Source organism: Mastacembelus armatus, chromosome 11 (assembly GCF_900324485.2).
Source record: "Mastacembelus armatus chromosome 11, fMasArm1.2, whole genome shotgun sequence".
NCBI lineage: Eukaryota > Metazoa > Chordata > Actinopteri > Synbranchiformes > Mastacembelidae > Mastacembelus > Mastacembelus armatus.
Window position 1 is genome coordinate 6,803,148 of NC_046643.1, and position 23,771 is coordinate 6,826,918.

The 23,771-nt window shown below is 41.0% G+C and overlaps 1 protein-coding gene and 1 long non-coding RNA gene across 7 annotated transcripts in view; one reads left to right on the top strand and one right to left on the bottom strand.

Annotated features, from left to right (window-relative positions):
* Positions 1 to 17,355, top strand: part of LOC113126736 (triple functional domain protein) — a 64,795-nt gene extending 47,440 nt beyond the window's left edge. For 2 of the 4 annotated variants that reach the window (XM_026300842.1, XM_026300845.1), the window contains exons 32-63: positions 48 to 159; positions 274 to 464; positions 717 to 818; positions 2,012 to 2,041; positions 2,496 to 2,638; positions 2,730 to 2,829; positions 2,963 to 3,206; positions 3,330 to 3,437; positions 3,661 to 3,854; positions 3,938 to 4,108; positions 7,130 to 7,225; positions 7,387 to 7,535; positions 7,631 to 7,697; positions 7,881 to 7,984; positions 8,084 to 8,153; positions 8,239 to 8,328; positions 8,415 to 8,507; positions 8,679 to 8,729; positions 8,821 to 8,898; positions 9,038 to 9,229; positions 9,698 to 9,878; positions 9,968 to 10,234; positions 10,328 to 10,836; positions 11,640 to 11,887; positions 12,080 to 12,221; positions 12,324 to 12,351; positions 12,497 to 12,659; positions 12,825 to 12,946; positions 13,039 to 13,117; positions 13,244 to 13,444; positions 13,582 to 13,720; positions 14,742 to 17,355. In XM_026300842.1, the coding sequence (XP_026156627.1) occupies positions 48 to 159; positions 274 to 464; positions 717 to 818; positions 2,012 to 2,041; positions 2,496 to 2,638; positions 2,730 to 2,829; positions 2,963 to 3,206; positions 3,330 to 3,437; positions 3,661 to 3,854; positions 3,938 to 4,108; positions 7,130 to 7,225; positions 7,387 to 7,535; positions 7,631 to 7,697; positions 7,881 to 7,984; positions 8,084 to 8,153; positions 8,239 to 8,328; positions 8,415 to 8,507; positions 8,679 to 8,729; positions 8,821 to 8,898; positions 9,038 to 9,229; positions 9,698 to 9,878; positions 9,968 to 10,234; positions 10,328 to 10,836; positions 11,640 to 11,887; positions 12,080 to 12,221; positions 12,324 to 12,351; positions 12,497 to 12,659; positions 12,825 to 12,946; positions 13,039 to 13,117; positions 13,244 to 13,444; positions 13,582 to 13,720; positions 14,742 to 15,299 (5,022 nt within the window). In that variant the 3' untranslated portion in view covers positions 15,300 to 17,355. The remainder of the gene's footprint in view (positions 1 to 47; positions 160 to 273; positions 465 to 716; positions 819 to 2,011; positions 2,042 to 2,495; positions 2,639 to 2,729; positions 2,830 to 2,962; positions 3,207 to 3,329; positions 3,438 to 3,660; positions 3,855 to 3,937; positions 4,109 to 7,129; positions 7,226 to 7,386; positions 7,536 to 7,630; positions 7,698 to 7,880; positions 7,985 to 8,083; positions 8,154 to 8,238; positions 8,329 to 8,414; positions 8,508 to 8,678; positions 8,730 to 8,820; positions 8,899 to 9,037; positions 9,230 to 9,697; positions 9,879 to 9,967; positions 10,235 to 10,327; positions 10,837 to 11,639; positions 11,888 to 12,079; positions 12,222 to 12,323; positions 12,352 to 12,496; positions 12,660 to 12,824; positions 12,947 to 13,038; positions 13,118 to 13,243; positions 13,445 to 13,581; positions 13,721 to 14,741) is intronic. The other 2 variants (XM_026300843.1, XM_026300844.1) reach the window with 2 other exon arrangements.
* LOC113126737 (uncharacterized) lies at positions 10,830 to 22,326 on the bottom strand. Of its 3 annotated transcripts, XR_004463175.1 has the most exons (7): positions 22,195 to 22,326; positions 19,212 to 19,331; positions 16,245 to 16,356; positions 14,720 to 15,457; positions 12,066 to 13,436; positions 11,799 to 11,894; positions 10,830 to 11,697 (listed from the first exon to the last, which is right to left on the bottom strand). It is a non-coding gene; the product is annotated as an uncharacterized LOC113126737 (long non-coding RNA). The 3 variants fall into 3 exon arrangements; XR_004463174.1 differs by lacking the exon at positions 10,830 to 11,697 and having other exon boundaries at positions 11,759 to 11,894; positions 14,798 to 15,457; XR_003295327.2 differs by lacking the exon at positions 10,830 to 11,697 and having other exon boundaries at positions 11,759 to 11,894.
* Positions 22,327 to 23,771: the final 1,445 nt, after the last annotated feature.

The window sequence follows — 23,771 nt, forward strand, 5'->3', positions numbered from 1 at the left end:
CTGTTGTCATGGTTTCTGTTTGTGTATGTGTGTGTGTGCGTGTTTAGGAGCTGCTGACTTGCTGTGAAGAAGGAAAAGGAGAAATCAAGGACGGTCTGGAGGTAATGCTCAGCGTTCCAAAGAAAGCCAACGATGCCATGCACCTGTCTATGTTGGAGGGTGATTAACACACACTACACTACACACACTCATGATAATGTGATCTTTTACTCTTAGAGGCATTTGTTGAAAGTTTTGCTTCTATCAATTAAATATTTCCCTGTCTTCCTCCAGGGTTTGATGAAAATATTGAGTCCCAGGGTGAGCTCATTCTTCAAGATTCCTTCCAGGTCTGGGATCCAAAGACTCTGATCCGTAAGGGTCGAGAGCGCCACCTCTTCCTCTTTGAGATGTCTCTTGTTTTCAGTAAGGAGGTCAAGGACTCTAATGGCAGGAGCAAATACATCTACAAGAGCAAACTTTTTGTAAGTAGATGGTAAAATGTTCATATAGAAGTTGTGAATGGCTCTCTTTGCTTCAGTGTTTAGAGAGGTTCTTGAAAAGTTAGATTGCTACTGTAGAAAATTTGCATTTTTAATGTTCTGCAGTACAAAATCCAAGTAGCTCTAATTGCCTCTACTTAAATTAACACTTCTCAGTTTCTCAAAATCAAGCTTTCAGGAGACTAACTGGCTCATTTGATGACATCTCCTGATATTATTCTTCTCTCTATCCAGACTTCAGAGTTGGGGGTGACAGAACATGTTGAAGGAGACCCCTGCAAGTTTGCTCTATGGGTTGGGCGCACTCCGACGTCTGACAACAAGATTGTGCTCAAGGTGAAATAGGCTTCTCTTTTCTTTCCTCTGAAATCCTGTTTAGGGTTGGACCGATATGGGTTTTCAAAGACAGAATCCTGAAGTCACTCAAAGATTTGAAACTAGACACAGTAGAAATCAAATTTCTAATATTTTAGATGTGAGACTTATGTAATAATATTTCATCAAACAAACTTCCACATTAATGTGTTTGGTGTCACTGACAGATCGATAGCTGATGGGGAAGATAAAGGGCATTAGTAGCCAAATATGTCAGAAAATCTATGTATCAGTCTAACCCAGTTTCATCTCTCTTCTCTTCATATTCAACCCTCTCCTCCTCCTTATGAGCCCATTTTTCTTTATACACTTTGATGTCTTGTTTGATTGCATGAGCAGCTTTAAGTTGGCAAAGAAGCTTTCAGTAGTCTCCTCAGTCTTTCTTCCTCTGTCCTCTGTCTGTCTGTCTCTGCCAGCCTCTGTCCTCTGGTTAGATTCTGCTTTGTTCCATGTGTTAACAACCACAGGCACATCTGTAAATCTGGGGCTGTGTTTTCTGTGGATGTTTGTATCTCTAATTCTCTCTGTAGGCTGCTATGCTTCCACCAACGCTGCTGACACTGATTCAACTCCTGAACGCCCACAATCCCCCAACCTGGCTCCAAGCCACTTTGACTTTGACAAGTAACTATCAGAAAAATAAGCTTTTTAATCATTTGGACACCATTGTAAGAGTAAGAAATTGCTCAAGTTTTTTTAGTTCTCTAACTGAAATTTCCATCCCATTTTCAACCCACTGCGTGTATTTTCCTGTTCAGTACTATCCCAGATGGACTGAAAGTTGTGTCAGCCGTTGGAACAGCATGAAGCCAAAATCCTAACACGTTTGATTCTGAGCATTACAACTCTGTTATACATGTGTACTACTAAACTAACTGATGAGAAGCAGTCGTGTGGTATGTGCATTGTAAATGAAATTTGTCTGATTACTAAATATACATGTGTATATATACACACACACACACACACACACACATGCACATAAACCATTAGAATCTGCTACACATTTAATTGGGCTTCATTACACTGTAAAGGCAAATCATCAATGTTGTACGTTCCTATCATGTCAAAACCATTTTGTTACCATAAAGTGTCATGTACCTTTTGTAAAACCAAACCAGTGAAATTCTCTATTTTATATTTTAAATTCAAAGCTAAGTCAGGGATCCAAACATGGAGCGATGGTGAGTACAAACTATCCCACAGCACAGCCCTCAACCATTTCTCTCAAGTCTGAAACACAAACTCTTTGCATTTCTTGTTCTTGGTCTGTTTTAACAGTAGTTTAAGAAAAGGGCAGATCCATAGAGGAAAACCACTAATCCATTTCTATAGCTGCAGGAATGAGACGACGTTAAATAATAATGGCTGAAACAGATCACTAAAGGTGACTTGGAATCTTGGAATCGCTAAATGTAAAGAATAAATGGTTCAGCTTCTGCCGCAGTGACAGATGGGGTCAAGCTGAAAACTCCACAGTTGTAGTGGGCTCAAAATGTATCTGAAAAGTTCCTTCAGTTGATAAGAAATGACAAGAGGTCAGTTCAGACTTGTGTGAAACAAGAATTCCAAAGGAAGTTCATTTCCTGACAACTCTAAATTGCGACTTGAACTCTCTCCATTTTTGACTAATTACAGGCATCAAGCATTGAGAACAAACAGGACTGGATCAAGCACATCAGGGAGGTGATCCAGGAGCGTACCATTCACCTGAGAGGAGCGCTGAAGGAGCCCATTCATATTCCAAAAGCAACTACAGCTAAGCACCTCAAGGGTCGGAGGTAAACACACAACACTTCCAATTTAAGATTAAATAAGGGAACAAAGAGTCATGCATACGAGAAAAAGACCATTCACCCTGTGTGTCTCTAGGGATGGAGAGGACCTGGACAGTCAGGGTGAAGGCAGCAGCCAACCAGATACCATCTCACTCGCATCCCGCACTTCCCAGAACACACTGGACAGCGATAAGGTGACAATGTGTGCACAGTGATGATCAGTCAGTCGGTGATGATCAATTGTATATTTTCAGCTGTTAGAAAAAAAGCTCTGGACAAATGAAAGCAGGTAGAAACCAGGTCTTAGTGGTTTCTTTTGGCCCCCAGCTGTCCGGTGGCTGTGAGCTGACTGTGGTGATACACGACTTCATGGCCGGCAACAGCAATGAGCTGACGGTGCGGCGAGGCCAGACAGTGGAGGTTCTGGAGCGTTGTCATGACAAGCCAGACTGGTGCCTGGTCAGGACCACAGACCGCTCCCCCGCCCAGGAGGGCTTGGTACCCTGCTCTATGCTCTGCATCGCTCATTCTAGGTCCTCCATGGAGATGGAGGGCATCTTCAACCACAAAGGTAGAGGGTGTGGTGTGAATGGGCAGACTTCACCATGCGTCTGTTAGAGAAGAAGCAAAAACGTATTCAGGTATTTTGTCGACCACTAAGACTGTAAATTCCACTGTGTTTTGTCTTTCACAGACACTCTGTCAGTGTGCAGCAATGACTCCATCATGCCAGGGTCGTCAGCTACGCTCCAGCCCGGTCACGGCATTGGCTCCCACACATCACCAGGACCTAAGAGACCAGGTAAGGTCACCTGTGCCATATTTCCTGTTGTCTGCTCTCTGAAATCCCATAAAAGTCCTCACAACCTTAGTAACTCAAACACAGCAAGTAAGGGTTAACAAAAGAAACACATTTGTCATTTTCCCACACAAATTACTGGAACTGCACTCAGCAATCTGTGAAAATCATGTATGTATTTACATTGAGCAGCAAACTGAGTTTGGTGCATTTGGTTTATTCCTAGGTAACACTCTGCGGAAGTGGCTCACCAGCCCAGTGCGTCGGCTAAGCAGTGGAAAGGCAGATGGCCACGTGAAGAAGCTGGCCCACAAACACAAGAAGAGCCGTGAGGTGAGGAAGAGCGGGGAAATGACGATGGGCTCCCAGAAAGACTCGGACGACAGTGCCGCTACACCTCAGGATGAGACTGTGGAGGAGGTATGTGGATACACATCTGTCCATGTATATCTTTGTGCTGTGTTGTGTACTGATCTTGACTTTGCGATCCATGTGTGCTACAGAGGGTTCGTAACGAGGGCCTGTCAAGCGGCACATTGTCCAAGTCCAGTTCTTCAGGCATGCAGAGCTGCGGTGAGGAGGAGGGAGAGGAGGGTGCTGACTCAGTTCCTCTGCCTCCACCTATGGCCATCCAGCAGCACAGCCTGCTGCAGCCAGACTCACAGGATGACAAGGTGAGAGAGGCTGTTCTACTGGTACAGAGGAGAGGGGTCAGAGAGAAGGCATGGAGGCAGGCAGACACACAGAGATGAAGAGGAGCAGCAGACGAGTCACACAAAACACTGGGAGTGAAAGAAATTATGAGAATTATTAGAGAGTGGGACACAAATCATCCAACATTTTCTGCTTTGCATATCTTTTTAAAATTAGAGTCTTGCTTATTTCTTTCCTTTTGGAATTGGGGGCTTGTCAAGTCTGTGCAGTGACTTTAGCTTAGACTCTGTCAGCAATAAAAGGCACATTTCACTGATCTCTGATTACAGTGACGTGACAGAGTACTATGAAAATATTCCTTATCTAATCTTCACTGACCATTTTTGTCATTGTACAGTATGATGTACATTCCTTATAACAAATTCAGTTTGTTTCTCAGAAAGCTTTTCTAAGTACTTATTAAACTCCTACCATAGGCCCTAATAATTTGTCCCATTATCAACATGGGGATGTTATTTAAAGTTACAATATGTGAGATGTGATTTTTTTTTTTTGTTTTGTTTGTTTTTAATAACCTTTGTTGAAAATAGTATTTGGTTATATGGTTTTCTAAATACATAATAATGATGTCACCTGTAATCCTACCATCAAGTTAAGAAGCTCTGTGTTGCTGCACTTTCTGATTTTGCTGTGGAGCCAGTAATAAAACAAGACAACTGAAAAGTACAAAACAGGTGCAAAATGCCCTCAAGGGAGACTACTATAACACTTCTTTATCAGATAAATAGGAATTGTGAGCAAATCAGAGACAAAAACTGAATCCCATTTAGTCCAAAGTGAGGTTTGCAGTAGGTATTTTGTAATGGTTTGTTTCCATTAGAGTGCACATTGTGTATATTTCTGAGGAACAGTAGCTAATTCAAGTCTACAATCACTTTCAAGTAAAAAGGTGTGAATTTTTAGTTATTGCAGGTCAAATTTTCAGTCAGATCATTTCAGTCTCCCACTTTTCCCCAAAAGGACATTTCCTGACAGTTTTAGGCGGCTCCTCTTGTTATGCATAACATTTTATCTTGGCATGTTGCAGTCCAAGTCTGCTCCTTGACTAAAGCGGAGACCCCTCTGACACTAATTTCTGTTTCTCTTTTGTTTTGTTTCCTGGTTGTATCGTTTGCTGTTTGCCATGCTGTAGCATTACCTTGATTTATGTCCTGTCTTTGCTTTGTCTCAGTTTCCATACCTCTCCATCTGAAATGTCGCATTCTTCCCCCTCTGTCTCTTCCCTAAGTCAGATCTTTTGTCCCTGCTCTTCAGCTTTAACAGTACTTTCTGAAGCCTTCTTCTTTGGTTCCTACAATAGTTTCTAGAGTGACAGGAAATGACGCTTGCAGCTTTTTTAGGAAAAACTTTCTTCTTTTTAAAATACACCTCTCTCTGTCCCCTAAGTCACTGTTCCTAACTTTTGTATTTTTCTGAAATCTTTAAACTTTCTTGTATTTCTTGGGTGTAGAGGTTTTTTTTTGGTTTTTTTCCGCTTTACTTTCACATTTTGACTTCTGCCCTGTTTCTTCAACACACCGCTGTAACGGAGAGTCGCTGGCAGATGAGCGAGGGCATGAAGAGAAAGTGACGATATAGAGGATGCATTTGGCTCTAACACTAAATAGAGAGGGGAGTGTGGAGGGCTGGCAGAACAGATCTCAAGACTTTATTTAATCCCACATTTGCACCAACTTTTAGAAATTCAGTGGAAATTTACAATTTTGTAATGCCTTGAGCTTGAAAAATACAGGGCTGCAGCTTTTGTTTCTCTGCATGTTTATCATTCATAGTTTGGAAGGAGGTTGGTAAGTGATATTTGAAAGATGCAAGCAGTAAATATAAACACAAACAGGAGAGTCATCAGTCGAGCAGGCAGCGCCCCGGGATAATAATCTAAATATGACCCCGCGATGAGGCGAAATTCAAAAGCCCCCTGTTCCCATCATCCCCTGACCCCTCACTACTCCCTCCTTTGCCTGCCCCCGCCCGCTCGTCCTCATCTCCCTTTTACCCTCTGTGCGTTAACCTCATTACCCATGCGAGTAATTGGCATCTCTAAACGCTGGCGAGGCCAGAAGGGCACACAGCCTCACCCAGAAAACCTAATTGGGGAAAGTCTTGAAGCACAGCACAGCAAGGGTGAGAGTCTCCTGAACTATATATATATTTATATATACATACATACATACATCTCCCTTTTTCATTCTCGCTCCGTTAGCATCCTCTCTTTATTTCTACCACTGTTCATCATCACCCAAGATAACGACAGAAATATCTACCATTTTAACATCACTTATCCCCTTAACCCAACTTCTCCTCATCACTCTTTTCTGACATTTCACATTTTTCCCCATTTCTTCATTTCATTCACTCCACTTTCAGCCTCATGTTTTGACCCTTTCACAGACACTTTTTAAATTTCACTTTCTTTTAACCTTTAGCTGTTAAACCCTAATACTGGGGTTTCACTAGTGGATGCATTTTATTTATTTATTTTTTTTTGGATCTGTTTAGATTAAAGCGTTGAGTATTTAACAGACATTTTCACTAAGCCATCGCTCAACTAATGTAAATCATTTAACTTTAGTGTTTTAAAAATAATAAAGAAATAAACTACTAACAAAGCTAATTTATCATAGCTAAAACATAAGCATGACCTTTAACCATAAATGAATATCAAGCAATTTTGTTTGCTACCTATTTGTGGACTATTACATGTATGTTCACATTCATGGGTTTTAAATGTTTAATTAGTAGATCTCTTTTAATGTATCATTTAAATAATAAAGTAAACGTGTGTCAGTTAATCTATAGCATTGTTACTTTAATCGCCACCATTTTCCCAATATCAAAGTTGTATTTCCCAAAGACCAGAATTCGCAGAGACCACAGAGCAATGTTTTTGCTGGATTACATGAATGATCAGGTTCTGTTCTTTCTCTCTCCTCTCTTCTCATATGTTGTGTTTTTCACCTCATTTTTTTTTTTTTTTTGTTCAGACCTCTTCTCGTCTGTCCGTCCGTCCATCCAGTTCAGAGACGCCCAGCGCTGCTGAGTTGGTGAGCGCCATCGAGGAGCTGGTCAAAAGCAAGATGGTAGGAGAGCAGAGGAAAACAAGCAGGCACATTCTAAGTTTGAATGTGTGGGCTTCAGTACAGTTATAGTTACATTTGTTTTTAAAATCCCTAAAATGTTAAAGAGGAAACATTTGACCTTTTTCCCACCCAGTTTGTCAATGTGTTTTCTGCCGCTGCAGGCTCTGGAGGACAGACCCAGCTCTCTGGCAGTAGAACAGGGAGACAGCAGCTCTCCCTCCTTCAACCCTTCTGACAACTCTCTCCTGTCCTCCTCCTCCCCCATCGAAGAGATGGACGAACGCAGGACCAGCATCCTCAAGAAAAGACAGTATGTCCACTAACGTCATTAGTATTACACACTGGTATTTTAGGGTTTGGGTTTTCTTTGGATTTTGAATAAAAGATCTTTGTTCTTTGCTGTAGTTACATTCTGTTGGAGCTGGTGGAGACGGAGAGAGATTACGTCAGAGACCTCGGCCTGGTGGTGGAGGTGAGCTGACACTTTATAAGCACTGGTTACTGGTTATAAATCGGTGTACCATGATTTAAATCAGTCTGAGATTTGTAAATGTGAAGGTTCATAGGTTTTCTAGTAGGTGCTTTAGTAGTAAGCCAGTGAGAGTGGTTTTATGGACACTGTCTTATAAAGTTGTCTGTGTGTCTCCATCTTAAGGGCTACATGAACCGTATGAAGGAAGAGGGCGTCCCTGATGATATGAAAGGGAAAGACAAAATTGTGTTTGGCAACATCCATCAAATCTACGACTGGCACAAAGAGTACATGGCGCATATACTTGGACAATACCGATGATTTCCCTGTTCTGATTCACTCGTACATTTATTTACTTCCCGCTCATCTGTTTCTGTCTTGCTCAGTTTCTTCCTAGGTGAGTTGGAGAAGTGTTTGGAGGACCCTGACAGACTGGGACCACTCTTTCTCAAACAGGTTTGTCCACAGCTAGGTTTGCTTCATTTGGACATGCCTGGGTACATCTGATCTTGTTGTAAAAGTGTGTGATCTTTGCGTTTAGGAACGGAGACTGAACATGTACGTAGTGTACTGTCAAAACAAGCCAAAGTCCGAGCACATTGTCTCAGAGTACATCGACACATACTTTGAGGTAAAAGCTATTATTTAGAAACTAAGTGACATACGTCATGTAGCTGTCAGCCTCTCCACTGATATTTGACCCATGACCCTATTTAGGACCTGAAGCAGCGGCTGGGGCAGAGGCTGCAGATCACAGATCTGCTCATCAAGCCAGTCCAGAGGATCATGAAGTACCAGCTCCTGCTCAAGGTTGGTCTATTTCAGTTCAACAGGAGGTGCCAGAGCTCCAGCTGTTGTTTATCATCTTCTTCTTCTTATCATCTTCCCTTTATCATCTTCTGTCCATTATACAGTATGTCATTCATTTGCTGTCTGTTAATGGACATAGCTTACTTACACAGTATTTTTTTTCTAATTCAGGATTTCCAGAAACACTCTAAAAAGGCAGGCCTGGAGTCTGTAGAGTTGGAGGTAAGATAATCGATATAGCAACTAAACGCTTAAAATTAAGCAAAACCAGTTCAGGAATCCCATCAACTTTGGACTTCTCTGACTCTTTCAGAAAGCGGTGGAGGTCATGTGCATTGTGCCAAAAAGGTGTAACGACATGATGAATGTTGGGCGGCTTCAGGGATTTGATGTACGAAATTACATTAAATTGCGATAATACAACAACCTTTTCAAAGCATGTATTACACAAACTGGACTTCTCACGCCCACTGTCTCTTTCCTGTCCAACACTTGGTTCCCATTTCCGTCTTGTTCATTTTCCTGCGCAGGGAAAGATTGTGGCTCAAGGCCGCCTGTTACTGCAGGACACGTTCATGGTGTCTGACCCAGAGGGTGGTCTGCATAACCGGATGAAGGAGAGGAGAGTCTTTCTGTTCGAGCAGCTAGTTATCTTTAGCGAACCCCTCGACAAAAAGAAAGGTTTCTCCTTGCCTGGCTTCCTCTACAAGAACAGCATCAAGGTAACAGGCACGAGGGGGCAGTGGTGTGCATCAGTAATTCCTTCACTTACTGTACATTTTCACTGAAGATCAGTGTTTAGAGTTAAAGAGAATTAATAAGTACCAGTTAAAAGGTTTGCAGCTCCCTCTGGTGGAGAAACTACCAAAGTGAACAGTGTGAGATTTTGAGAGTTACACTCAAATTGTAATAAGAAGCATCTGCAAGTTTAGATTTACATACAAAGTCAGGCATGGATTTCTTAGGAACGATTGCCAAACAATGTCAAGAGAGTTTCACCCGTACTTTTTTCCTAGCTTGTGAATTTTTAGGTCTTAAACTGTATACAAAGGAAGAGTAAGCCAACTAAGGAAAGACAATAAAAGTAACAAAAGACGACAACATAATTTATTTAACAAAGACTAATAAAACAACACAAATATTAGAAGTGAGGTATCAAGTAAATACAGGATCATTTTTATTCTCTGCAGGTAAGCTGTCTGGGCCTGGAGGAGAATGTGGAAGGTGATCCCTGCAAGTTCATTCTCACTTCTCGGTCAACCAATGGCACCGTGGAATCCTTTGTGCTTCACTCCTCGCACCCAGGGGTGCGTGAGGTCTGGACCCTTCAGATCAGCCAGATACTTGAGAGCCAACAGAATTTCCTCAACGGTAGGCTCAGACACACACATACAGACATGTTTTATAGACCAGACTGTTTGCTACATGTTTGGCTATGTCTCTTTTGTATCTCATCACAGCTCTGACCTCACCAATAGAGTATCAGAGGAACCATGTAGGGGCGAGTGGTGGGTCATGTGTGCCCAGCATGGGAGCTCCAGGTGGAAGCAACAGTGGGTCCAGTGCAGCACCTGCAGGTGGAGGTGGAAGCTCCCAAGGTAGCTCCATCCCTTCAGGACCCCAAGGTGGCTCTCGCAGGCCTTCCAGAATCCCTCAGCCCTCCCGCCTGCCTCAGTCCCTACGCCACCACGCTGGGGCCGACCCCGATGGCCCCAACAAGATGTCAGGTATGGAACATGTATCTATATCTGTAAGATTTGTTTTGATTAGCGCAATGAAAGATGTGACTGAAGTGTGAGTTTTGCTCACTTATGATTCAGGTTCATCCCCTCGTGCCATCCCTCCTCCCCTGCTCCCTCCAGGGGGCAGCCCACAGGGCAAGCGCCCCATCCAGATCCCAGAGGACCAAGCACAGACCCCCACTCTTTCCAGTGCTCTAGTCCCTATTCCTCGTGCCACAGTTGGGCCTCTGCCCTCCACACCTACTTCCAAGCCCCGGCCAGGAGCCGTGTCCCCTATGGCGTCCCCGCTGGCCACTCCTGCTTTTGGCAAGGACGTCTTCCCTCCTCCCCCTCCCAGCCCTGGCCAGAAGTCCGGATCTGGATTCTGGAGCTCCATGCCGGGCTCGCCAGCTAGCCGGCCTGGCTCTTTCACCTTTCCTGGGGAGGCAGGAGAGAGTCTAGTCTGTCAGAACTCAAACCAGATCCAGACTGGCTCTGGATCTGGGAGCCAAAGCCACAGACTCTCCACACACAGCAAGGAGGCAGACCGCATGAGTACGTGCTCATCAGCCAGTGAGCAGTCCATCCAGTCCACCCAGAGTAACGGGGTAAGGCTATCACCTGCTACCCAGTGCTGCTCCGACTAACACCAAGGCAGAGGAAGGCCTGGTCTGTCCTGTCTGCCTGCCATCTCCTGTCCTGCTGCAGCCAGTGCTACTAATCTGTCCCCTACTACACATCTCTGACAACCTTCACTGCTCTTCAGCATCATCCTCTCTAGCTTTAGACAATTTCTAGCACAAGTTTCCACTGTTTGTCAACATGTTTTCAGGTTCAAACCCTCTTTAGTGGACTTTGTTCAGGTCTTCTTTTTCAAGGCTGTCTAGATTTCTTAATCCTAACAAAGCTTATACTAACACCTGACTTCCTCTTGGCCGTCCTTCACCTCCCGCTGTCTTCATGGCGTGTTATTCAAATCTACTTTTCCTGCAACTAACCTCAGACGTTTGTGGTTTGCCTACAAACGTACTCGACAGATTCTCTCAGTCAACCTAATGCTCCTGCTCTCATCTTTGCTTGGAGCTACAGAGCAAAGACGAGTGAAATGGAAATCTTCATCTTATTCTTGCCTTTCTTCATCCAGGTTTTTCAGGAAGAAAGTAATGAATCTTTTTTTGGTCTTTCTTGCACTTCAAATCCAATCTTTTATAAAGACTGTTTTCACTGGACTGAACATTTTCAGGGTGCTACTTTATCCTCAGTACTAGTTGTACACTTGGAATCTTGAGATTTCAGAACATAGTTCAATTTAAAATATCCCGTCTTGTCATACCTATGCTTCAGAATTTTTTTATATTTGATATGACTTTATACATAACTGTGAGTTATGCTCTTGTTTCCTGTGGTACAGAGTGAAAGTAGCAGCAGCAGTAGCGTATCCACCATGTTGGTGACCCAGGACTACATGGCTGTGAAGGAGGATGAGATCAGCGTTATTCAGGGAGAGGTGGTCCAGATTTTGGCCAGCAACCAGCAAAACATGTTCCTGGTGTTCAGGGCAGCAACTGACCAGGGTCCTGCCGCCGAGGGCTGGATCCCCGGGTTTGTGCTGGGGCACACCTCTGCCATCGTACCCGATGGCCCCGAGGGATCCATCAAGTAAGACCTCCGAAAACAGGATTGCATGTTTATTTTACTTTTCAGAATGGCTTTAGCTGCATTTTGGTGGTTTAATATTTTTAATAAATTGCTTTCACAGTCGAGCAAATATTGACTCAACTATCAGGCAAAACTAAACTTGACATTCTAGTATTTCACATGTTGGCAATTTTCTTACTTTTTGCATCCCAGTAGGAAGTCTTCATCCTGGCACACGTCCCTGCGCATTCGTAAAAAGTCTGAGAAGAAGGAGAAGGAGGCGAAGAAAGAGACCAAGCTGGAAAACGGTTACAGGAAGTCCAGAGATGGCCTGGCCAATAAAGTTTCTGTAAAGGTGAGCATTAGTACACCTCAAGAGTCTAAAGTGCTGTTCTTTGGTCATACTTTACACTGCTATACACTATTCCATCTGACATTCTTCTATCTTCCTTTCCAGCTTCTAAACCCAAACTACATCTACAATGGTAAGTTTTAATTTTGAGGAGTTACATTTATTTACATATTAGCAACACTGACAAAGGTAAAGCCATATATTCTCAACAAACTGTAAGTATTGAGTGTTTTTCAATTTAAATAATTAATCTAAGATAATCTCCCCTTTTTTTTCAGTTCCCCCAGAGTTTCTAGTTCCTCTGAGTGATGTGACATGTGACAATGGAGAGAGCGTCACTCTCAGGTGTAAGGTCTGTGGTCGACCCCGGGCCGCCGTCACTTGGAAAGGACCCAACCAGAGCAACCTCACCAACAATGGACACTTCAGCATCGCCTACAGGTAAGTACACACACTATCATTGTCAAATATTCATTTATCAGATTATTGCATGGCACAGCAATAGACTGTATCTTTTACACTGTAATATTTACCAAGAACATTGATGCTCAGTAGTGAAGGCCAGAGCTGAATGCAGCTGTAAATGAACATGTGCATTTGTTTCAGTGACACAGGTGAAGCAACACTGCGGATAATTGGCGTAACCTCTGAAGATGATGGTGTTTACACTTGTGTTGCCACAAATGAACTTGGCTCTGTAGCATCATCAGCTAGCCTCCGAGTGTTAGGTGAGAGTGCACACACAGAACAGCACTGAGAATTCTGCTGTAAGGGTTATTTGATATTGATGGTACTAAGTGTGATTCTTTATCTTACTCAGCTGTGTCCAGTGACGGGATCCGAGTAAGCTGGAAGGACAACTTTGAGTCTCACTACACTGAAGTGTTTGAACTGGGAAGGTAATAGACTCACCTTGATGTCTCAGTGGTTAGACAAGTGTGAAGGTTTTCCCTCTAACGCTGCATCAGTATTGATATTTTGTTAAAACTTCCTGACCTCTGAATGTCTATCCTCTTTCTCACCAGGGGTCGTTTCTCTGTTGTCAAGCGTTGCGATCACCGGGGCACCAAACGTACGGTAGCGGTCAAACATGTGAACAAAAAGCTGATGAGGAGGGATCGGGTGACTCAGGAACTCAATCTGCTCCAGAGGCTCCAACACCCCCACATAGTCAGTCTGATAGACACGTATGAAACCCCGAGCAGCTATGTCCTGGTCCTGGAAATGTGAGTACAAAACAAAGAGAAAAAATAAGGTCTAATAATTTTCCAGTAAATGCTACAAATGTATAGCCCATTAGCTTGATAAGCCTTGATAAAATCTACATTTGTTCTATTTTGATACTTTATTTTGTGTGTTCCAGGGCAGACCAAGGTCGCCTGCTGGACTACATTGTTAGCTGGGGGAATCTGACCGAGGAGAAAGTGGCCTGCTACCTACGGGATGTTTTAGAAGCTTTACACTACCTGCACAACTGCCGGATAGCACATTTGGACATAAAAGTAAGTAGTTTGACCTCAACATTGTTTCTGGTAATACAGTGACATAGGAAATCCTGGCTTTTGCCTCATGTTGTATATGAAGAGGTAGAGGAAAAAACCAACTTGATAGAGTTTTAACTAATCAGGTAAAAAAATCATGTGGTGCCTTTAAATGCTAACATGGTCTTGTGTTTTCACAAGCTAATGAAGAAGGGTGTGCAATGCATTAAGGATTGTTAGGTAACATTCCCATAGCGCACTAAACATTGAGAGAATGAATGAAGAAGATTGATTTATGCACTGTTAAAAATAAAAATCTGCCATTTGTGCTCAATTAATTCATAGTCAGTAACAATAATATATAAGTTAAGGCATATTTATAAAGTTATATATACAATAACTGGCACTGTTGATTTCTGTCTTTGTTATATGTAATTACATTACAGTGTATTTAGAACTAAAATACAGTATTATTTACAAGACTGTTGGTACAATCTGGGCAGATGATGTCACATTATCACAGCAAAACCTTTTCATGTGTGTAATATCAAACAATACCCATGAGATACACAAAACCATAGAATACCCTATAATATTTTATGCTATTGCCTATGATTTAATTGAGCACATATGGGTGTATTTTTGTTTTAAATTTGGTTTTACAGTAGTAAAAGTTCCAGTTAAAAGTAAAAGTAGTTACAATAAGGAACTCTTCTACTCCACCTTGTATGACATGGAGATAACTGGACACTCTCCTCCCACACCAGTTCTTTTAATTCTGCAAATGGCCACATCTCAAACTTGTCCATCTTCAGTCATGCATGTACTGAAAATGTTGCCAATCTGTCCCACAATGCATTGCTCAACCTGTATCATTGGCTTGTCAAAATCCCAGATAGTGGTATTTGTAGTCTAGTGCTGAGAATTAGATAACACACACCTGTCAGCAGCAGAGGGTGATACTTGCACTAACACAATAATAATAAAAGAAGAGTAAAAGTAAAAAACTGGAGACTTGACTTTTTCTTTGCTGTCATTCCAGCCTGAAAACCTGCTAGTGGCCCACAGCCCCAGCAGCCAGCCAGTGGTCAAACTCACAGACTTCGGTGATGCTGTCCAACTCAACAGTGCCCAATATGTTCACCCTCTCCTGGGCAGCCCTGAGTTTGCCCCCCCAGAGCTGGTCCTTGGAGAGCCAGTGTCTCTGACCTCTGACCTGTGGAGCCTGGGCGTGGTGACCTACGTGCTGCTGAGCGGCGCCTCTCCCTTCCTCGACGAGAGCACAGAGGAGACCTGCCTGAACATCTGCCGGCTGGACTTCAGCTTTCCCAGGGATTATTTCCAGGGCGTCAGCCAGGCAGCCCGGGACTTTGTCTGCCTGCTCTTAAGGACCGACCCGAACAAGAGACCTCCAGCTGGGCTCTGCCTCCAGGAACAATGGCTGCAGGCTGGCCTAGCTGATTGCTGGGCCAGAGCAGAGGGCTGCCTGGACACCTCACGCCTCATCTCCTTCATAGACAGAAGAAAACATCAGACTGATGCTCGGCCAATCGGAGGAGTCAGGAGTTTCATCCAAAGTCGCCTTCAGCCTGGCGTTTGAGGCCTGAGGGGAGATTCCTGACTCCAAATCAACCTTCAGTCCATACTGCCTCACCAGACTGGACAGCAGCAGAAAAAAACTGAACACACTTCAGTTTGTTGTCCAGTGCTGGGGCTGTAGGAGCTGCAGGTGCCTCTTGAATTAAGCATCTTGATGGTCTAGATGTAAAAGAAGGAGACATGATGAAAGCTGATCTTATCCTCTTTCACAGAATGTTGATTTATTAAAGTCCTGTAGTCCTTTCACCAATTAAACTGAGGCCAGCTGAGGTCTTAGCCCAATCAGAGCCCATGAGAACACAGTTCTCATCAATCACGTAAAGTAATGGATGCTCTTGTCTACTGCTGCTTGCTGTTTCAACTCAAAACAGATTTTGTAGTTAAGTGAACAAAAATCTCAAGAAAAACATTATGAAGTAATTTATTTTCCTTTAAGAATTAAAGCTAAAGAACCAGTTGCTCGAGCCTTGACACCACTGCACAAGGGTAGAGCTTTCAGGAGAAAGTGATGGCAACAGAGCTTCTGATAGCGCTGAGAGCAAACTGCCCTCCCTCTTGTTGCTAGAGAGGGTCACAGACATTGTGTGTTTTTGCTCTTTTACACTTAAACTGTAACTCAAAGACTTTTGAGGAGCAGCCCTTTCTTATAGATACTATGTATAGAAAGGAAAAGTACTGTCTACATTTCCAAGAAAAAAAGAATTGTAGAAAATGCTGTGCTACTTTGGACTCTAGACAGTGAAAGAGCTTCTTGACTTTGAGACATTTATACGTGCAAAAAGCTTTTTGATGGCTCTGCTTACATAATGTACCTATATTAAGATACCATGTTGACCATGTTGCAAGTAAAAATGCTGCACTGTCCAATCTGAGAAGAAACAACAGACATCCTTTGTTTGCTTTTCCTAGAACAAACTTGTGTGGCGCAGAGATGTTTAAGCCTTACCTTGTATATAGACTTCTGCCTTCATTCTGCCTTCTGCCCCTCACATTCACATTATGGACTTCTGCTTTTGGTCGCCAGGACTGTGGTACCACTGATTGCTAATCCGATGGGACTGAATGTGGAGGCAGAGGAAGACAAATTACTGTAAATGCACTCATTGTATGTTAAGTTCGATTATCACGTGCAATGTTGCGGCTTTAACATTTTATGCAACTATTTATGAAGACATCTGTTGTATCTGTAATAAATGTAGAGAAAAGCATGTACTTGGTACTGCAAGCACTGCTAGTAGTTTGTGATTATTTGAGTGTTATGACTTCCAGGTCAGGCTGCATTCGAGGTCAATCTACAATCATTATGGTTTGATCAAAAATAATTTAACACTTTATGTACTGTATGCCTCTGTAGTATTGGTAAACCAAAGTTGTTCTAGCTTTATAGTAGTTAAAACTGTTTTATTGTGATTATGTTTCACTTGAGTTAGGTAATCTATGACCCTGTGAATCGATTGTTTACAATAGTTGAAAACACTACATTGGAGGAACGCGATGAGTTCACTTAATCTCCTGTGCCCTTTAAGAAGAAGGCAGGGATTAAAGAAAGACATTTAGTCATGTAATTCACCGAGAACTGACCATCATTTACTAAATGATGTTCTAACTATGTACAGATACTTGTTGCCAAAATATTACTTCCATAAATTACTGTTTATTATTAAAAAGGTATAAAGCTAAATAGCGACTTAGTGGTTTTTAGTTGGAGTAGTTTGCTTTGCTGGAGCACACAATAGCTATGGTCTAACCACCAAACTATACATGAATCCAGTGTGGGGCTATGAGATGTGTCAAGTTCAAACTGATACCTTTTATTTATTTTAAAGGTGTGCACAGGCCATTAAAAACAAGGACACTTGGACTGGATACCTCAGTTTAGGGTTTTTCTTTTGTTTTTCATGTTTAGTTTCAGTTTCATTTGTTTCATAAATGACATTTGCTGTTTGTTTTTATGTTTTTTATCTTTGCATGTATATTTCTTTGTACATATTTTCTCTTGTAAATATCCTCATTTTGCCATCAGTCATTTGAAAATTAAACATAATGAACACATTTTATTTCTCTAAGTGCATTAATTGTTTTTTGTTGTTTTTTTTTTAATAACTACATTTTACACAGATTTAGTTGAGGCTAAAATGGAAAAAGTAGTCCTGTTGAATTTTCTAAACACCAGTTCTACACTTTTCATGTCTGGATTACAGTTTGGCTCAGCTGTGGATGAGACTTGGTCACACCTACCCAACTGATACTACATTTCAAATTAAGTGAGGACTGGGAGAAATAACCTCTTGAGGGGGAAGTGTGGAACACAAAAAAAAAAAATAAATAAAGCATGATTTTTACTCCATGCTCTAGTAAGGCATAATTTTCATGACACTGGTATATATTTGTCCACTCAATATTTAGCTCAATGACCTATGGTAATGTGGTCATATTTTATATTAGGTTAATGGCTCAGCTAAGCCTGGCACAGTCAAAAAACAAACAAAAAAAAAAAAAACAAAAAAAAAAAAAACAACTGGCATCAGCACATACCAGGCTTCCACTCCACGGCCTTAACCACTACACTCAAATGTACCACAGACAGCTGTACTACTGAATGCCACCTTAGTTGGGTTCAAACAAGTACAATTAAGTCAGGCCATATACTTAACAATATATGCTGAACAAAAAATAATAATTGACTATCTAAAGATTAAAAAATATATATATTATTGTAGTTTCATCAGATTTAGGAATTTGAGCAAATCGTGTTCACAGAATCCACACTTTATGCTTCATGCAGATGCCTCCTTTGAGATGGCTGAGAGCTTCATACTCACCTGACTTGGTAAAGGCAATTTGTGTGGCCATAACTATATGCTGTATAGTAAAATTCAGTCCAATACAGCAGTCTAAGTGCACTACATATTGTACAGATGTTAATTTCCAAAAACCACTCTCTTTCTCAAATCTGTCAAAGTTTGATGTCAAGACGAGTCTTAGACCACTACAAACATGCAAAGCCGATAAAACGGTCCTTCAAAGAGACCATAATGAAAGACTGCACATTACGTGAGTTAATACAGCAATCAACTAACGTCTGCCCATCTGTAAAAAATATAGATTTAATGCCCCATTTAGCCCCATAAATAGTAAGCTAATGATATGTATTCGGGAGGGGGGCATTTTTGCTTTTATTCACATTGGACTGCAGGGAAGCCAACAGGGGAGACAGAGCCAGAGACATGGAGGAGACAGATCAGCGGCCAAACCCAAAGCACTGAATGTGAATTGTGCATTTATTTTATTCCACTATTTATATCAGTTTACATTAAAAAATGTCCTTTTATGACTGATGCACTTCTTACTTTAACCGAATTTAAGAGCTCATCAAAACATGCCGTAGCTGAAGACTTATCTTTTTAAACTGGCCTTCATTTAGCATCAGTGTAGCATTTTATTGTTACTTTTATTTACTTTCGTTTTGATGTTCTTGTGCCATTTTATTTTGATCTTGTACTTAATTTTTGTTTTTATGTGAAGCGCTTTGTGATTTTTATCTTGAAAGTGCTATTAAATGTAAAATGTACTTCGTTATATAAAAACAATCTGGAGTGATGTGTCATTGTATTTTTTAAAACTCTCCAACAGCCTCAAACATCTCGTTGGTTGGGCTCTGATTGTGGCATGGCCTGTGACGTGGTAATGAAGGTGTTTAATAATAAACCAGTCACATCAAACAAAAAGTGGTCCTGTATCATTTTGGGTTTAGATTCTAGCCAGATAATGGTCTGCACTGCCCTCAAGTGGTTGGTTGCTAAAAGGAAGTGAAGGGATATGGATCAACTAGTTTTGTAATATTCCAGTATTAATTCATTTTGTTAATTTCTCTCATGCAAGAGATGCCAACCAGGCAGAGACACTGTCTTACCTTGTATGTCTGAGGTCGTGCTTCTTTTGACTAGGTGGAATTTGCTGCACTTCTTCTTTCCCCACAGTCCTTTTAAAGTCTGGTTTCTCTTTCACATCTCTCACCGATCAACTGGACTTTCTGTGTAAACAAAAACACGTAAACAAAAGTTGGTACAAATTCAACTGCAAACTCTTGAAACGAGGATATTCCACTTTTTGACTTTTTTTTCCCCAAACTTCCACAGGTTTCCTTCACACAGAGTGAATTTCACTACTTCATTTACAAACAGTTGGATCCAGTGTGGATAATACAAAAGTACTTTATTAGTTCACCCTTTAATTCACCAGACAAAAACACCTTCAATATATATTTACAATGAACATTACAAATTCCAACCACATTATTCTCTTATGTGATATACTAGAAATATGGTAACAAAATTCTATGAAAAATTTTAAAATGTTTTATTCCTTAAAATACAGACTAAATCCTGGTAAAGATATATGTTAGCCCTGTAGAGAGCTCCTGAGCTGACAAACTGCAGGCAGGAGGACTTTTAAGAGTTCCTTTAACAGGATAAAAAGGTGGAAAGACAATGAGGCAGAAGAAACATTCACCAAACTTTGAAGGACAATGAGTTAATGAAAGTAGAGGTCACATCGTGCAAGGATAATGTTTGCAGTTGAATCTCATTAGGGATAATCGCACATGTCCCACCTGATGGAGTAAAATAATTTTATGCTTTTCAACTAACTGAGCTAATAGTAACCACCGATCCTCTGCCCAGTCAGGTTTTCTGGCTCTTTTACCTGCTTCCCTTGCTGTCTGCTGGATACTCACATGCCAACCAATGCCACTAGTTAAATAGACTGGACAGCAATCACAGTAACTGATCAAAGATGAGTCTATTTCTTCCATTAATACCAAACAGATTAGGTACTAAAACTACCAGCATGGTTAAAAAAAAACCAAACAAAGAATATAATTATAAAATTAAAAACTATCTGTAAATGTCTTAAAATGCCAGAATAAATGATAATAGGATGAACAGTGAAATCATAAAATGTTTGTATTAAGAAATTGATGAATCATGAATACAGGCTACTTTATGCAAAGTTTCTGTTACAGGCTAAATATCTTAAAGTTAATTAAAACAGCCAAATATTGAAAATGTGTCTACTAATTTTCACACAGTAGTTACTATATTTAAGTGCTTACATGTATTTACCAGACTGATGTTATTACTTGTAATCCATTTGAGATTGATGGGAACAAAATGACTCACCTTTTACCAATGTACATGACTGCAGGACAGTCTGTTTAAGTTGCACTTTTGGATGGTATGTAGCCAACAATATAAATAAGATGGAAGGAAGTAAAAGAACAAGAAAACCAAACTGGACAGAAGAGACTGAAACCAGAAGATTTCTGTGTCACTATATGAGACTGTGAATGTGTTTCAATAGTTTGTGTGATCAATCTGCTGATGGAAGGCTGTGAGACAGAAATCATCACTACCATTTTTCCAGTTGCCAAATACCTCAGTGCTGTAATCTCTTTCATTTCTGGCGTTATGGCATTCCTACGTCGGGTGGGAGATGTGAGCACATCTCTAATAGGTTCGACCACAAACATTATCCCATTGCGATCCAATCTGTATCGTTTAATTAACCCAGGATTGCTCAGTGTTTGGAGAATATTTCTTCTTTCAGCCATTTTCTCTTAAGCCTCTTAAAAGTCCTCCTCTCTACTCTTAACAATTTTTACCTTAGGAGCTGTTTTTAGGGCTAAGATGTTTCGTGAATCATTTTATCTTTACTAAGATTTAGTCCTAAATTTAAGGGGAAATTCTAAGAAAACGTCAAAATTCTAAGACTTTTCTTCACTAGGACCAACCTTTAGGCTCAGGAAGCTTTGTGAATACGGGCCCTGGACTTGGCAAGTCAGCTTGTGCTTTCAAACATACGACAACTTTTAAAGTATGGTTTACAATAATGCAACAGAGATAGTGATTACATACAGTAATATTTTGAGACCACATCCTTATAAAAAAAATAAAAAAAACTCTCAGAATCACATTGAGCAGCTTTCTGTTACTGGGGCAGCAGGAGGTTTTTCAAATGAGTGAATAAGGGCAGACTCTAAGGGCAGACTCTAAGGGCAGACTCTAAGGGCAGACTCTAAGGGCAGACTCTAAGGGCAGACTCTAAGGGCAGACTCTAAGGGCAGACTCTAAGGGCAGACTCTAAGGGCAGACTCTAAGGGCAGACTCTAAGGGCAGACTCAGTGAAACACCATTACTAAACTAAAGCTTTCCCTTTTATGGAAAACACAATTCCTTTGCTCAAATTTGGTCACAAATGCTCTATGGAGAGAAATCTGTGTTAATATTGGTGATAGTGTTTCACAACATTGGGGAAGAAAATCACACTAAACCTAAAGAAAAAAAGAGGCACTGATCTGGGATGTGTCTATTTCCCGGGCAGGAGGTCTGCACACCCAAATCAACAGTATTTGAAAGACACTATTTTAAAAATCTTTTCGTTGGACACAGGCCACACTGATTTTAGTAGGAAACACTAAATTCAACATAAAAATCCATTAGGCTTCACAGGACTGTGGTATTTTTGTACTACAGAGCTGTCTTGCAGTGCTGTGACTTCTGATGGGTTCGTCTTATTGAGAGCTGGTATTTTGTGAGGAGCCTTAGGAGGTTTCCAGGCAGATCTGAGGACACTTCTCATTTGTGTCTCAGCCTCAAAGCAGCTTTACAGCTAAACACATCCCAACCTCATTATCACCTAGTGTTTGCATTCGTTGTGAATGAGTTTTACATTTTTACGTATTGGGAAATACATTTGTGAAAACAACGCATTGCACTAAAGCCTCGCAGAGCATGAAACTTCGTCACCAAGGTCAGTCCACCGGCACCAAAACAACACGAAACACTCAGCAGCAGCAGTTTAATAAAAGACGAACAAGTGTCAAAACAAATATTTACCTCGATGGAGAACTGACTTGTCTTTCACACCGATAATGGACGACACAGAAGAACAAACACGGTTATTTTTGGTTTAGTCTTGTTTGTCAAACGCCACACGAACAACGGCGGCATCGCGTGACCGCGCTCATTACCGCTAAGGTGACGCAGGTGCGAGCGTAAGAGGCGCGCGCTGCTGGCAAATCATGGGCGGACAAAGAGACGACGGGGCCCGGGACACAACCAGCTTAAAGCCCCCCCCCCCTTACTTGAGTACTTTTATTTTCTGCTACTTCATACTTTTCAGAGAAAAATACTTTCAATCCACACAATGTAACTTTAGTTACTAGTTACTAGTTACTTTTTGGATACAATACAAAATGCAGTATAATCTTAAAACTTTACTGTAATTCACAAACTACCCTGCAGTAAAGTAAGTAATTAGTTAACAGCTGCAACATAAAGCGATGAACACAGTGATGCATCAGTAAATATGACTCAATAATGTAAAATATATTCATGTGAGATGTGATATTTAGTACTTTTACTTTTGGTTTGATGATACTGAAATACCCTTTGTATTTTGTACTTTTCCTACAGTTATAATAAGAGTTTTACATTGAGGTATTGGTGCCTTTATCTTCCTCTACCAACAGATAGATTTATGAAAACACCATTAAGTTTTAATGATTTTATTACAGATTTCAGTTGAAATTGTTAATTTCTTCCTTATACTATCCTAAACCATTTAATTCATTTTGGGGAACACTATATATTAATTCATGTCTTGTAAAATTTCTACATATTCTCGAAAGTTTGTTGTTTTTTTCTACCCAGACAGATTTCAAAGCTCTATATAGATGCCATGGTTACAACATATAGCCATGGTTTTGTTATGGTTCAATAATGAGAGTTAAATTAGAGCTTCCAGGCCTCATTTACTTATGATCAATCAAAGCCTAATTAGCAAACATTCATAACAGTCAAAGGTATCTGACCCACACTGCTGTAACAGAAAAGTGTCAATGAGAGCACCAGTGTAGCCATTTTTGGTTCATAGCAATGTTGTCTTTTATTCTAATTTCCAATAAACAGAGAATATATCAGTCCCTTATTTGTACAAAAATACCTGAACAGGATACAATGTAGATCCAGGAGCCGTACAGACAGAAGGAAGCAAAGCATAGTGGGGTTATCTGAAAAAGAGGTTCATTTGCTCTTTTTTCCTTTCCCTGAAATGTTTTTTTGACTTCAGCTATCATGTCTTCAGCCCAAAGTTAAACAGAGCCAACACTTAGTCAGCTTCACTTGCACCTACACTGTGAGTCACCAGTGTTGACAGGACTTGTAGGCGATGTTGACCTGACATTAGGATTTAGTTCCAGTAGATATTACAGTCACAACTAACTGTACATGAACGCAGTGAGTGGACGGATGGCAACTAAGGACTTGTTACTGTTCGGATACAAGAGGCACCTGCTGCAAGAATATGCTTCGTTAAGAAAAAGAGTTAAAAATCATTGTTATGCACCTTAAACATTAGTGTACATGGACATAATGAAAGGAACAATCCTCATGAGCTAAAGCCTATAAGTGCA